Source organism: Rhinatrema bivittatum, chromosome 1, assembly GCF_901001135.1.
Source record: "Rhinatrema bivittatum chromosome 1, aRhiBiv1.1, whole genome shotgun sequence".
Taxonomy (NCBI): domain Eukaryota; kingdom Metazoa; phylum Chordata; class Amphibia; order Gymnophiona; family Rhinatrematidae; genus Rhinatrema; species Rhinatrema bivittatum.
The window spans coordinates 291,916,587-291,931,723 of record NC_042615.1 but is presented as its reverse complement, the minus strand read 5'-3'; the positions used below and the strand labels follow the sequence as shown (position 1 = coordinate 291,931,723).

Below are 15,137 nucleotides of genomic sequence, written 5' to 3'. Positions count from 1 at the left end.
AGCCATGGCCTGACCAAAAATCTAGTTTTTCCCCCCGCAGAATCACTGTGCAAGATCCAGGGTGGGTCAGACAGAGAGCAACTGATTAGCAGAACATATATGCATGGGCTGTCCTCTTGTCTCTGCGGCTCTGGGCTTGACCGCTGCTTTAAAGTGCATGGGAACTCTGTACAGCTGCAAAGTTCAAAGCAGTAAGTCAGGCCAGACAGCAGAGAAAGAAGAGGCAGTGGCTTGTGGCACCGCTGCTCTCCTCCTCCTACTGCTGATCAATGTAGGGAGGGAGGAGACAGGGAGAGAGAGAGAGAGTGGGCGGATGGGGGAAAGAGAGAGGGAGGCAGGTGAGAAGAAGAAGAGGAGGTGTGGGAGCTGTGGAGAGAGAAAGAGAGAGAGACCAGGGAGGGGAGGGATAGGACACGGTTTGGTTGGCTTGGCCCCCACCACCACCCTCCATCCTAGCCAAAAAGGCATTCCTCTGACCATGCTTTGTACAGTGAGTGCATCTTGAAGCTGCTTGAGCTTCAATCTTCCCTGTGGAGGGATGAGTAAGGTCCTTGCGTGCTGCCATGCTGAGTCAGATGGCCCAGGCTGTGTTGGACAGGAATCCTTTACCTGAAAGGTCTTGTGGACAGCTTTCCTCGGCGTCAGTTACCTCACTTTTAACGCTGTCACTGCCATTCTGTAGCTGCTCGCTCTTTCCGCTCTCCCTTGCACTAACGAGACTGCATTTACCAATGGGAACTGTTTTTCTCTCTCTCTATTTTGTTCTCACTCAGGAGCCCCAAACTACAGTAATCCACAACCCTGCTGATGGAAATAAGGTATATTCAGAACGAATCAACTCCCATCTTGCTTTACAGTGTGCACATTTCATCAGCAAGTATTACAGTACAGTTCAAAATGTGCCTGTTGAGAGGATTAAGCAGGGGAAAGCTTGTGCCTGTTACGTTGAGTCATTAAGGCCTCATCCTTTGTGTGCTGTCCATTTCTTGATTCGGCAACAAAGCTGTCAGTTGAGAAACTGAATTATGTTCTGCAACTCTTAAAGACAAGGATAGGCTTTGTTTGCTTATTTATTAAGGCTTTTAGCAAAGATCGAAGTACATCCGAACCATTTCCGTCACCGATCACTGATTTATTGCCTGGCATGCTTTGCGTTATCTTGTGGTCTCTTTTCTGCGTAAAATCTTTTTAGTAGTTTAAAAAGAAATTGCGTTTGTTGTTCCAAAAGATTGCCTTGGTGTATTTTTTTTTTTTTATTAGCATGTTTTCATGTTTTATTTTTCATTTACTTGTAGATGTGGTAGTATTGCCGCTTTTTATGTACATTTTTGCCTGCATGGATTTTACTGGCAGTTGGACGAGCGCTACTGTTTGTATTCCATGAGTCTTGTCACTGACTATTCATGCCGAAAAACTGAACTCCTCCAATCTGATGAAGAATGGAAGCTTACCAAGATTATTTTAAATGCTTATTTTAAAATGAATGTATTTAAAAGGTTATACTGCAGTTACCAGTTGTATTTTGAGATGTGCCTTATTAAGGGCACTGCTTCATGGGATGGCTGTTTTTACAGTATGGCTCTCTAATATGATATGATTTCAAACATCCTTTGTTTCACAGCATTATCAAGATATGAATTTTCTGATGGGTTTTTCCTCCCTGAAATTTATTTATGAATTAACAATTGTTTATATACACTACCTTCCAGGTCAAAAGATCACTGAGAAGTGGAATACATCACATCATAATGCATCATCATAATATAAAATACAATAAAATTAAAAATATAAAAAACAGAAACTAATCTGACAGCCACAACAAAACCACTAGTTCCCTTTGCCACAATTATTGCCCCTCATGACATTAATGTTAAGGTCAGAAAAAAATTTAAGACAGATTTTTCTTTATTTAAGAGTGTGCCTGTATATACTTGCCCAATGGGGACACTTTATAGCACCATGTAACTAAAAGTTGTGAGTGCACATAAAAACAGAGGGCTCAAGGGCCCTGAATTATTCCAGTGAGGTTCTCATGAGTAGCAAATGACACCATACTACTAGTAAACTTCCAGAAGGATAGCGAAAACCGCACAGAGGCATGTGCTTCCAAGGGTAAGACTTCACTTTATCAGAGGCATTTTACAGAGTAGAATCTTGTCCTGTAAAGCTTTTCTCCTACTACTCATTAATCCGTTTCAGTATTTGAACTGTTTACTATTAGTTTTGCTCTACTACTTCAGTGTTGCAATTCTGAAAGTGGGTAGCAAAAAGTTAAAACTATTACTACTACTTAACATTTATATAGCCCTACAGGATATATGCAGCACTGTTCAAAGAAAAGACAAAAAGACAGTCCCTACTCAATAGAGTTTACCATCTGATAAGACAAATCTACAGTTCAAGAGATTTGGGGCATTCCATAAAATAAGACAATAGTTAAAAACAAGAAAAAGAAAGTTAGTTAAAAACTAGGTGTCTGTTGCCAATTAGATGACACCTAAAAGCAGTACTTCCCGACTCAGTCCTGGAAATACCCCTCACTAGTCTGGTTCTCAGGATAGCCAGAATGAATTATGCAGGAGATAGATTTGTATATCCTGGGCCTCCAACATACACAAATCTCTCTCTTGTGTATTCATTGTGGCAATCCTAAAACCACTGTTTTGCCCGCGGCAATGACTGTGAAAATTGCTGTCATGATGTCTTAAACAATTAAACACATTTAATGAAGCCTACACGGTATACTGCAGTTTTTAATTCTGCACTATATAAAAGGTTAAAAAAAAAGTTTATATTGTACTGGTTTGGCTGTCAGTGATTAAAGCATGTCTGATGCTTTTTACCAAAGCTGAGTTCTACCTTCGCTAGTATTTTCATTCTTTTAAAAAGCACTATACATTTTTGGAGGGAAGGGGTAGGTATTTAAAAAAAATTAAGAGGCAGATTTTAAAAGCCTACGCATAGGGGGGGTTACACGTGCCGGGCCTATATCCCCGGGACGCGTGTAAGTCCCGGGACTTGAAAAAAATGGGCGGGGTGGGGGCGGGGCCAGAAGCCTTTCCACTGCCGCTGGGCTGGGGGGATCGTGCGCCGGCAGTTGGCCAGCACGCACAAGTTAACTTCTGAAATAAAGGTACCGGGGTTTTTTTTTTTCCGGGCTGGGAGGCGGGACAGGAAGGGGAAGGGAAGGGAAGGTGGGGGGGGGAAGGAAAGTTCCCTCCGAGGCCGACCCGATTTCTGAGTGGCCTTGGAGAGAATGGGGAAAGCCAGCTGATCTCCCCGAGAGCTCGGCGCGCGCAAGGTACACTAGTGTGCACCCCCTTGCGCGCGCCGACCCCTGATTTTATAGCATGCGCGCGGCTGCGTGCGCATTTTATAAAATAGGGCGTATGTTTTACAATCCGGCTCTAAGGGAATTGTGGGATGATCTTATTTCTTGCCTTCTGACCCCACTATGGTCCAGTGGGAGAATGGTTCCCTTCAGAGGATAATGTTTGTACCTTTTTAGGATCTTTGAGCAATGGAACAGGATAATTCTTATGTAACCCTTTCCCAGCAGCTAACAGGGCATGGGGCACACTGAGGAATACAGAAGCCGCATTCTGACCCCCAACTCCCAGGTTCTTCTTCCGACAGGAGGGAAAGGAAAAATCTTTCAAGGCTTTAGGATTTCCTGGAGGTCTTCTGACCTAGTCCAATACAAAGAAACACACTGGCACATGGTGGCAGCTGTTCAAAATTAAACCCTTTTACTGAAAAATTGATTGTAGGTGTAAAATCACAAGAGGGTACATTTTTGAATAGGGCACATCCATCGGTGCCGGTGCAAGGGCATTGGATGCCTTTGGCTAACCTTACAGCCTTGTGCCAAGCTCTTCTCAACTCTCTGGTCATGCCCTCTCAACTCAAAATTAAAAAACTTTCTGCATTTATAATAACAGATGCTATGTGGAAAAGGATATCCAAAGTACAGCCTTCTGAGGTAAAAATATAATTTACAACATGTACATTATATTTACATGCATTGCTGTGATGCCAAGCAGAAAACCTCACTCATTCACCCTTCTGCCCCTCTGGAAGAACAAGCAGCAGCTGCCTTCTCCTTCAGCCTCTGAGACTGATAGGACTCCTCTTTTTTCTTCAGGCCATGGGAGCCAATGTTGCTCCTGCTCCTCCATCCTTCAACTGCGCAGGTGGACATGACGCTGCTCCACCTCCGGCTCCTTCTGTCTGCACGAACCAACTGCGCAGCCTCCTGCTATAAGGTGGCAGCCTGCTCCTTCCGGCACCACTGTGGCATCTCCTCCTTTCCACCCGCATAGGGCCAATGTTGGCAGGAAGAAAAAGATGCTATCGTGATGATGAAAGCCCCCCCCCCAAAGCTGTGATGCTCTAGTCAGCTTCTTAGTCTGTCTAATGCTTCCACTGGTCCGTGCATCCCTACAGAAAAGTTCCAGAAGACAATCACAATCACAGTCAGTAGTGAATCTGCACATCCTAGCAGTAGTTACTCTTCAGAAGTGATTCTCCATGGGCACTTCCCCAATAGTACCTGCTAAGGGCTGGATTTTAAAAGCTCTACGCACGTAAATCGCCTTACGTGTGCCGAGCCTATTTTATAAAGGTCCGGGATGCGTCTAAGTCCCGGGGCTTGCAAAAAGGGGCAGGGAGGGGGCGGGGCCAGAGGCCTCCGACACAGCGGCCATTTGCCAGTGTGTCGAAGGATCGCATGCCAGCAGGCTGCCTGCGCATGCAACCTCCAGGCAGGCGCAAAAGGTTTGATAAACGTTTTGGGGGGGGTTAGAGTAGGGCTAGGGGGGGAAGGTTAGGGGAAGGGGTGGGAAGGTTAGGTTAGGGGGAAGGGAAGTTCCCTTCCGATTTCGGAGTGGCCTGGAAGGGAACGGGGGAAGCCCGCGGGCATCGGCGCGAAAGGTGCACTAGTGTGCACCCCCTTGTGCGCGCCGACCCCCGATTTTATAATTCATGCGCAAGTTATAAAATGGGGCGCAGATGTGTGCGCGCCAGGTAGCGAGCGCACATGAACGCCCGTGCGCAGGTCTTAAAACCTACCCCTAAGTGAATGCAGACTCCTCAGTAGGAAACTGAAATTCTTGCTGATACACTTCAGAAGCTCCTAAGCTGACACTTCCCTTTGGACAGCATCTTTGTGGGACCCTCTCCCTGCAAGGCTTTCTTCCCTCTGACTCCCCACAAAGGACATCTTCTTTCCTTCACGACACTGAATAAATCTCTCTCACATAGATGAATTCTATAGGACAAACTCCCCTCTTCCTTGAGGCCTCTTCTCTGGTTCTGGCTCTCTCAGGAATCCACTCTTGAACCCCAAGACAACATCTCCCTGATCCCTAGGGCCTGGGAAACCCATCCTCTCAGTATAGGAGACAGGAAAGCCCTTGTGCCATGTGGGCTTCTAAGTTTTGTTAAACCACTCAGTGCTTAAAGACACCTCCTATCCCACGAGGAAGTGTCAGATACTCTTATGTCGTTCTTTTCCCCATGATCTCATTTCCCAGTGTCCTCAGAAACACCGAAGTCACTAGTAAAGGGCCACTTAGCTGACACCTACCCCCCCCCCCCCCCCCGCCCAAATTACACTTGTTTACCAGAAAAAACATACTTGACATTTTTATTTAAAGAAATACATTTTTTATTCAGTGATAGTAACACCCACAATGGAAAATGTAATATTATATGTTAAACTGCTTCTTTAAATGAATAATGAAAAACACTGCACTGTAGTTCAAATATCAGGTTTGTAGTCCTGTCCATCCATCCATATATATATTAGATATGTGTGAATCATCACCAGTTGTTCTGTCTTGTACAAGCCTGTTTTAATTTTCCCACAAATGAATTTAAAATGCCATACATTTTTAGTTTGAAGCAGTCCTTAACATATAAGCTCAAATAGATATATATATTTTTATTTCAAAACTTATTTGTGAGGAAAGTGGAATGAGGGCACCTGGGTAAATTTTGAATTGATCAGTTTGAATGCAAAGTTAGGCATCCAATAGTCATGCATGGTGGATACTTTCTGCATACATTGAAACTCCAGGCAATTGCTGCAGCTTTCAGCATTGTAGAGTTCAATGAACTTTGAGAAGCTGCTTTTCATCATCTATAGTTATGTTAACATCAGCCCAGAGATGAATGTTACTGTGTTACTGACTGTACTTCCAGTGTACTTGTATATGTGTGTGTGTGTGTGTGTGTGTGTGTATACATAGTGTTTTCTCTTTAAATCTTTGTAGCTCTAGATGATGTTTTTATTATAGCATGATAAGTATTTTTGCATGCTGCATGCAATGCATTTTCTTTTTTATACCATTTTGTATGCATATTTTCATCAGGTCTGAATAATAAATGTAGACTTTGCACACTTTTGTTTAACTAAGCTTTGTGAAACTACAGTACAATTAGTGAGTGTGCTTATTAATCTTTCTCTAATAGCATTTCCTTATCGTCCTGCCAGACCAGTCCAGACAAGTGGGATTTATCCCCTCCCTAACCAGCAGATGGAGACAGAGAGCAAGCTGATCTGACCTGATGTCCCTCCCTATATATTCTGGTATAGCAGGAAAGGCATCAATAGATCTCTGCCTCCTGCAAATAGTAAGTGACGTCTGGTGAAGCAGGAAGTTGGAAAAAAGTGGCTCCGGGGCAACAGTGCAGGCTGATTCCCTAGTGGGAGCTTTGGCCGAGTTGGGGGCTCCTCCAGGATGGCAATCAGAAAGATGGCTGCTTTTCTCCCCAGGGCAATCTGAGCAAGATTCTTGGGTTTCCCTATCCTGGCTAAAAGCATGCAGGGTCATTTATCAAAATCCATTATTGCCTAACACATGCAATATTTATCACAATGCACATTTATTCAAAGGGGCGTTATTGGGTAGGATCAATGAAAATGAGGGGTATTATTGCAATGTGTGATAGCATAATGCATGCTGGAAATAACTGCACCTTTTTTTTTTCCTGGCATTAAGCAGAATTGAGACACAGACAGACAGACTCTTTATAGGGCACTCATAATAGTCTACTCTTTATATCCCTATAGGAAGGCCAGGTAGTAAATCGAGGTGACGTTTTGGTGGTGGCCTAGGGTTTTGGGGCCAGTTTTACATGCACAGTGAGACGTATGAACAACACAGTACACATCAGTGAAGATTTGGCATGATTTGGAGTGAGGAAAGTCAAACAAAGATGATATTTCTATAATGCTCTCTCGCCCTAGCTTGATAGTACCCTGGTAGAGAGCCCACTCACAAAAAGAAAAAAAAAAAAGAGGGGAGAGAGAGATATGGATATATAGACATACATGTACTGTAGGTGTAAGTGAAAGGAATGCCCTTTTCCAGGAAGAGAGCAGAAGTGATGCTCAATCCCTTACTGATTTGGGGGGAGGGGGTGGTCTCATCTTTGTTACTGAAACTATTTTCTTTTTTTCCATTGGGTAATATCTTTTTTTTGAGTTCCGGGGAGCCCAGCAATTCAGCTTGGGCAAGAGATTACTGACGCCTTTCCCTGCTGGACCAGAATATATAGGGAGGGGTGTTAGGTCCGAAGAGCTTGCTCTCTGCTTCCATCTTTTGGTATGGGGAAACCAATCCCACTTTGCTGGACTGGTCTCGCAGCACTCGAGGAAAGACAGCAGGTAAGAACCTAACTGAATCTTGTACAGTAATGCTAACTGCGTTGTATCCCAGTGTTCTGTGTTTTTTTTTTAATTAAGGCAGCTGGTTCTGTGCTGGGGAGCGAGGAGGGTGGTATAAGGCTTTTCTGTCTATATTGCTTCATATTTATCTTTTAGAAATGTATTTGCATTTTACTTTGAATCTCCATTTACATTAGCCCATTCATTCTTTTCTGTTTTAATGTTTTTTTGCTGGGGAAGCTTTTTCACTTTTATTATTGGCTTTAGTGCTTTTGGAAAGTTCCAAATTCACAGTTCTGAAACAGAGCAGGTACAGCATGATGGCAGTAGTGAAAGCTTCTCCCTCATTCCCCAGCTTGCACACCTCAACTGCCTTTCTTGAAGGAACCATTGCTGGTGGTGAGAGGCTAGTTTGTGTTTTGAAGTAGTGCGGTCTCTGTTCATTTTGTTGACACTGCCGGCAGTTGGACTGAGTAATGGCAGCTGCAATAATGGTTTCAGCAGTGTGGATCTTCTGCTCTGAAACCGAAGTGAGAAAACTGAATTATTTTCCATATCAGATAAGAGAAACTTACAAGCCATTTGCCACTAGTTTATTTTTAATGCACTGCAAAGCCATTTGCCACCAGTTTATTTTTAATGTACTGCAAAGCATTTTTGCTTTCATCATGGACGGAAATCAGTTTAACTGCAAATTGAAACTGCTGTATAGGCTCAAGCTCTGAGGTTTACACTGATGCATATGTTTGGGAAGTCTGAGTCTTTTTGTAAAGAGCAGGTTTTAATGATCATCATAAATCAGGCGCTATGTGTTCTCTTTTCAGTTCACTGAGCTTTCCCTAATGTTCCCGAGCAGAAGAAAGATTGGTTTCATCTCGGGAAGGGGTGTTAGAGTTTAGGGGGAGAGGGAATGATGTAAGATATGGTGTTTTGGGAAATTTGTAGGTAAAAGCCTGAAAAAACTGTGTCTTTAGATATATAATTACCTTACCTTCATGGGTACCTAAGAATTGTAGATTATGTTGTGTGCCAGAGGATGTGCCTGCTGCAGTTCATTATTTTAAACCTCATGGTGCAATCCCAAGTCCTTGGAAGGGAAGTCTCATGATTGGCTGATGTCTTCTCCACCCCCCTCCCACACCAACTGCTGCTCATTCTTAGATACCCTGAGACATGTAACCACTGCAGAGCTGCTCCTATAATTGCCCTCAGCAATGTGCTTTTCCACATTGTTACCAATGTCCCCCTGCCCCCTCCATCATAACCACAATCAGGGGCCAGGATCACCATGCTTCCCACTACTGCAGCATTCCCATATGGTCTCCCACCACAAAAGGTTACTCATCTATCTTTATCTAGCATCAATAGAGCAATCTTCAAAATCCCACCCCCCAACCACTCCACTCAACCTTCTCTTCCTCAATACCATATCCATCCACAATAAACTGACCTCCCTACATGACATATTCATTGATCATGCAGAAGATGTCCCTTGCCAAATGGAAACCTAGGCCCTTGATTCAGATATGCCACAGCTCCAGCAAATCTGCCTTCAAGGCTGCTCCTTTGCCTACTGTCCTTGTCAAGGGCAACATGGAGGGTGCAGGGTTGCAATACTATTTAAAGGCTCCCTGGATTTTTTTTGACACTCCCCACCATAACCTAAATGGAATGGAATCTATATTACTACAATGCAGCTCCCAACCCAAATAGGGCCTCTTCCTTATATACCACCCATCAGCAATAAGGCAAGAGAACTTGAAGTCCTCCTATTCTTAGCTGACATCACATTGGAACACCCAAAAACCATCTTTCTCAGTAATTTCAATATTCATTGATAATCCACACTCGACACCAGCAAAAGAATTCTTATTCACCTTGGAGACTTTTGGCCTGACCTAGATAATCGGCACTACAGGCCTGTCTCAAAGCTCCCATTTCTCAGCAAGATTATTGAAAAAGCAGTCTTGCTAAAACTCACCAACTTCCTTCAGTCTGCCGGTCTCTTAGACTCCTTCCAGTCAGGATTCAGGGTCCACCACAGCACAGAAACAGCCCTGGTGAGCCTTGTTGATGGCCTTAGACTCTACCTAGACCGTGGCCAACCTGCATTCCTAGTGCTCCTAGAGCTCTCAGCAGCATTTGACACCATCAACCATCTAATCCTGATCACCTGCCTATCAAATCTGTGTATTTCAGGCTCTGCACTAAACTGACTCAAATCCTTCCTTCAAGATCGAACCCAAACTATATCACTTGGGCAAGCCTCCTCTCACCCCCATCCCCTCTTTGTGGAGTTCCCCAAGGCTCCATCCTCTCTCCTAGCTTATATATATAAGAACATAAGAAAATGTCATACTGGGTCAGACCAAGGGTCCATCAAGTCCAGCATCCTGTTTCCAACAGTGGCCAATACAGGCCATAAGAACCTGGCAAGTACCCAAGAACTAAAAAAAAATATATATATATATTTATGGTCCCACTCTGTGTACTATTCAAGGAATTAAAGCTCCTCTACCATACTTACGCTGATGACAGCCAATTACTATGCCCCATAGGTCCAAATCCATATCTAGCCATATTCAGATTCAACTCCAGCCTGGAGATAGTTTCAATCTGGCTACTTCTCAACTAGCTGAAACTAAACCCCCAAGAAAATAGAAGATCTCTGGTTTGGTAAACAGGACTATTGTTACGTTTTCCACTCATGGGAAGGCTCTACAAGCAGTTTCACTCACTGCCACAGCCTGGAAATGCTGCACAGCCTGGATGCCACCACCGTCTTCAAGGGTTCCTCCCCCCCCCCCCGGGCATGCATGTGCCTTCTTATGTGGTCCCCAAGGTGGGAATCCTCACAGCTTAGGGCTGATGACATCATAGCTGGGTATTTAAACCCTAGCCGCGCTACCAACCAGCACCTTAGCAAATAGATTCTTTTGTCTTCATCCTTGCCTCGCTAGCCTGTCTGGTTCCCAGCCTTGCCTCATTATCTTACTGGGTCCTCAGCCTTGCAGTTTCCTTCTTGACCCTGTCTGTCTCATCATATTTATCTTACCCATGTCCTAGATCCTTGTCCTGATAGTTTCTGGTCTTTTCCCTCATTCTCTGTGTGCTGCCTCCTGTCTAGTCTCTCTTGCTCTCAATCTTCTCTGTTCTTTGCTTGCCACCTAGATCAAACCCTAGCCTTGGACTCAGACTACACCTTGCCAGCCACCTGTCCTGACTCTTGGACCATCCCGGACTCTGCCCTAGCCTGACCAGCATAAAGACTCTTTCACCAGCTGTCAGCACAGAGCTTGGGCCTTCGCCCGCAACGTTGTGCCAGTTGTGCCACAGCAAAAGGGGCTCACGCTCACATCGTCCACAACAAAGATACTTACCTCAAAGGCTCCACCCTCCCTTTTCTCACCAAGCTAGAAGCTTGGGCTTCCTCCTGGACTCCAAACTTTCCACTGATGCACAGATTCTTTCAGTAACTGAACCTGCCTTCTTCCACTTGCAGCAAATATGCCACCTCCTCCCCTTCTTTGCTGGCCCAGCATTCACAACAGTAATCCAGGCTTGTTGCATCTCCTCCCTGGGCTATTGTAATGTTCTATATATCTAGCTATCCAAGAAATTTGACCACCACCTACAGCTTGTCCAAAATGCAGCTGCTCAAAGCATTCTAAAAGCTAGAACATTTGATCACATCTCCTACTTCCTCATAGTCCTTATCTGGCTTCCAACCCATTTCTGGCCATATTCAAAACTCTTGTCCTGACATTCAAGACTCTCAAAGGCTTAGCCTCTCCCTACCTGACCAACCGTCTCACCCTATACAAACCTGCCTGCCCTCTGCGCTCACTTACCCAGGCTTGTCTTGTAGTCCCATATCACAGAGAAATTAAGTTATCCACCACCAGGAAGAGAACGTTCACTGGCTCAACACCTACCCTCTGGAACTTACTCTCCATCTTACATCAAACAGGCCCCACTTTCAGGAAGGTGCTGAAAACCTGGATGTTCGTGACAGTCTATGACCTGCAGTCCTCCTCCCCCCACCCCGTCTCCTGGAGAGACTACTAAGATCTGATATGACTTACAATTCTTCACCCGACTCCTTGGAACAACTCTACCCGACCATCTACAGAATTCCTGCCCCCTCTCCCCATCCCCATGCCATAACTGAACCACATATTTTTTCCTCTGGCTCTCTTTACCATATCTGTACCATAAGCCCCACTACTCTTGTTAATTACCTCCCCCAAAATCTACCAAAGAGTCATTGCTACTTCCTAATACCCCTAACTCCTGTCCTTGGAATTGTTATTTCAAAATCTTCTCCAAAATTGTTTTACCCCTTTTTACTATATTTCACTCTTTTAAATGTTCCTTGTGTTGAAATGTTGTCTGTCACATGCTTTGAAATCTTAAGATGGAAAAGCATGACCATAAATAGATGATGATGGTGATGATGATGCAGGAGATGCTTCTGAAGTCCACTGTCTTACTAATAAAGATTTGTTGCTTAAACATTAAACAATGTTCAGTTTGGCAATTCTAAAGCAGTATTTTAAAATGACAATTCCTTTTTAGCTTTATGTTAAATTTGCCAGTGGGAGGTTTATCATAGTAATGTCTTTTGGAGTTAGACATTTCCCGCCAGAGCATTAAGTGCTAGGAAATACCCTTCTTGGGGGCACTATTTCTTAAACATAGATTGCTGTGCTATTCTATTCTGCCTTCTAGTGTGAGGTGCTTTCTGACATTAGGCATTGGGGTACAGATTGCAAGTTTGTAAAATACATTTTTCTTTAGTTGTTTCTCTTCATTTCGAGTTCTTGCATAATACACCTTGATTTGGACAATGTTAAATAATAAGTTTACTTCTTCTCCCTCCTCTTCAATTCTCCCATGGCCTTCTATCCCTCTAGCTGTGCTGATAATAATTACAGCATATTAAAATCAAGGCGAGCAGAAACTATTAATATTTTGTTTGGAAGTAAGCTAGTACTTATGGGTTACAGACATGTTAGTGTGTGTTTGTCTGTTTGCATGCAGATTACATTCGCACACTCATCTGTGGGGCTTGGCATGATGGTGTTTGTCCAGCGCTAAGTCCATTTTTCATAGTTTCTATGAACAAACCGCCAAGCCCTTGACTACATTTCAGTTCTGTTTACTTCTCAACAGGAATCAACAGAGAGCACCAACACTACCATTGAAGATGAAGACGTGAAAGGTATGGTTCACGGGGAAACCACCGACAAGGCTCAATTCCCAGATGCACGTGCTGCACTATATCCATGTTTCAACAGGTCATGTTATAAATCTGATGATTTCATATATTTGTGGGAGCACTGTATTGCCTTCTAGTGGGGTAGGGGGTTTACCTAAAGTTAACTCGTACTAGAATTTTATATATTGCAAGGAATCAGTATTTTACTGTTTCAGAAGGAATTCGTCAATCTGGACTTGAATTGCTGAGCGCAAATTTTGTGCAATATTAACAGCCCCATGCACTTTAATACGGGAAGAACAGGCAGTGTCAGATGAGTAATGATGCTGTACATTCTTTGAAAATCAGCTATAGAAAGTTTAGATTAACAACTAGTAACATGTCTGTATTTTAATTTGTTTTACATTACATATCATTGGTATGGCTTTTTTTACTGCTCATTTGCTTAATATCTTGCCTGTCCAGGATTTCTTATGTTTTCTTGTGTTTTGTTTTTTGTTTATTCTTGTCTTTTTTTGTTTTGTTTTTACACATTCTGTTCAGATGCCAGTGATTCTTCCATGCTGCTTCTATATTTTGCTATTGGGGGTCTCTCAAATTGCTGCCTGTCTTTTTTTTTTCATATCTATACACATTATCCTAGGTTGCCATTTCCCTTGCTTGGTTTTCTGTCTTCCATATTTCATTAGGGATGTGAATCATTTTAGGACGATTAAAATTATCGTCCGATAATTTTAATATCGTCTTAAACCGTTATGGAACACAATACAATAGAGATTCTAACGATTTATCGTTATAAATCGTTAGAATCGTGAGCCGGCACACTAAAACCCCCTAAAACCCACCCCCGACCCTTTAAATTAAATCCCTACCCTCCCGAACCCCCCCCCCCAAATGACTTAAATAACCTGCGGGTCCAGCGGCGGTCCGGAACGGCAGCGGTCCGGAACGGGCTCCTGCTACTGAATCTTGTTGTCTTCGGCCGGCGCCATTTTCCAAAATGGCGCCGAAAAATGGCGGCGGCCATAGACGAACACGATTGGACGGCAGGAGGTCCTTCCGGACCCCCGCTGGACTTTTGGCAAGTCTTGTGGGGGTCAGGAGGCCCCCCCCCAAGCTGGCCAAAAGTTCCTGGAGGTCCAGCGGGGGTCAGGGAGCGATTTCCCGCCGCGAATCGTTTTCGTACGGAAAATGGCGCCGGCAGGAGATCGACTGCAGGAGGTCGTTCAGCGAGGGTTCCGGTGCCTCGCTGAACGACCTCCTGCAGTCGATCTCCTGCCGGCGCCATTTTCCGTACGAAAACGATTCGCGGCGGGAAATCGCTCCCTGACCCCCGCTGGACCTCCAGGAACTTTTGGCCAGCTTGGGGGGGGCCTCCTGACCCCCACAAGACTTGCCAAAAGTCCAGCGGGGGTCCGGAAGGACCTCCTGCCGTCCAATCGTGTTCGTCTATGGCCGCCGCCATTTTTCGGCGCCATTTTGGAAAATGGCGCCGGCCGAAGACAACAAGATTCAGTAGCAGGAGCCCGTTCCGGACCGCTGCCGTTCCGGACCGCCGCTGGACCCGCAGGTTATTTAAGTCATTTGGGGGGGGGGGTTCGGGAGGGTGGGGGATTTAATTTAAAGGGTCGGGGGTGGGTTTTAGGGGGGTTTAATGTGCCGGTTTTGCGATTTTACGTTTTTTCAATTTTTTACGATTTTTCACGATTTTTCACGATATTTTACCCCCCCAAACGGCAACAATACGATTCCCTCCCCCTCCCAGCCGAAATCGATCGTTAAGACGATCGAGGACACGATTCACATCTCTATATTTCATATTATTTTTTTATTGTTGTGCTTTGTAACAATATTTTGTCTTCAGAATTGGATGAATGATCTAATTTATTGTCATTTTCATATGAAACCTTCTCAACTATCTATAATATGTAGCTTGTTTTTAGCTACAGTCTATTGAAGGGGCAAGATAAAAAAGAAACTTGAACACCGTGGAGTGAGAGAGAACCTCTTTCTCAAATAGATTAGCAATAGCATGTGTATGGCTTGCCTTCTATTGTAGCCAGGTTTTTCACTTATTGTTTTAAAGATTTTACAATTACAGAGCAGTATTTAATATGCTATGGAGAATTCCAGTAATGCTTTCATGGCACCTGATGCATATTTAACAGAACTTAGCCCAATTAAAAGCAATGGAGCCAACACAGGCTTCCCCATAGTGTACTTCCAAGACTAGGAACCTGCAGC

General features: G+C 44.1%; 1 protein-coding gene across 14 annotated transcripts in view; it reads left to right on the top strand.

Annotated features, from left to right (window-relative positions):
* CAMK2D (calcium/calmodulin dependent protein kinase II delta) overlaps window positions 1-15,137 on the top strand; it is a 613,333-nt gene that overhangs the window by 505,619 nt on the left and 92,577 nt on the right. For 10 of the 14 annotated variants that reach the window (XM_029596378.1, XM_029596351.1, XM_029596334.1 and 7 more), the window contains 2 exons: window positions 774-818; window positions 12,848-12,896. In XM_029596378.1, the coding sequence (XP_029452238.1) occupies window positions 774-818; window positions 12,848-12,896 (94 nt within the window). The remainder of the gene's footprint in view (window positions 1-773; window positions 819-12,847; window positions 12,897-15,137) is intronic. The other 4 variants (XM_029596393.1, XM_029596387.1, XM_029596417.1 and 1 more) reach the window with 1 other exon arrangement.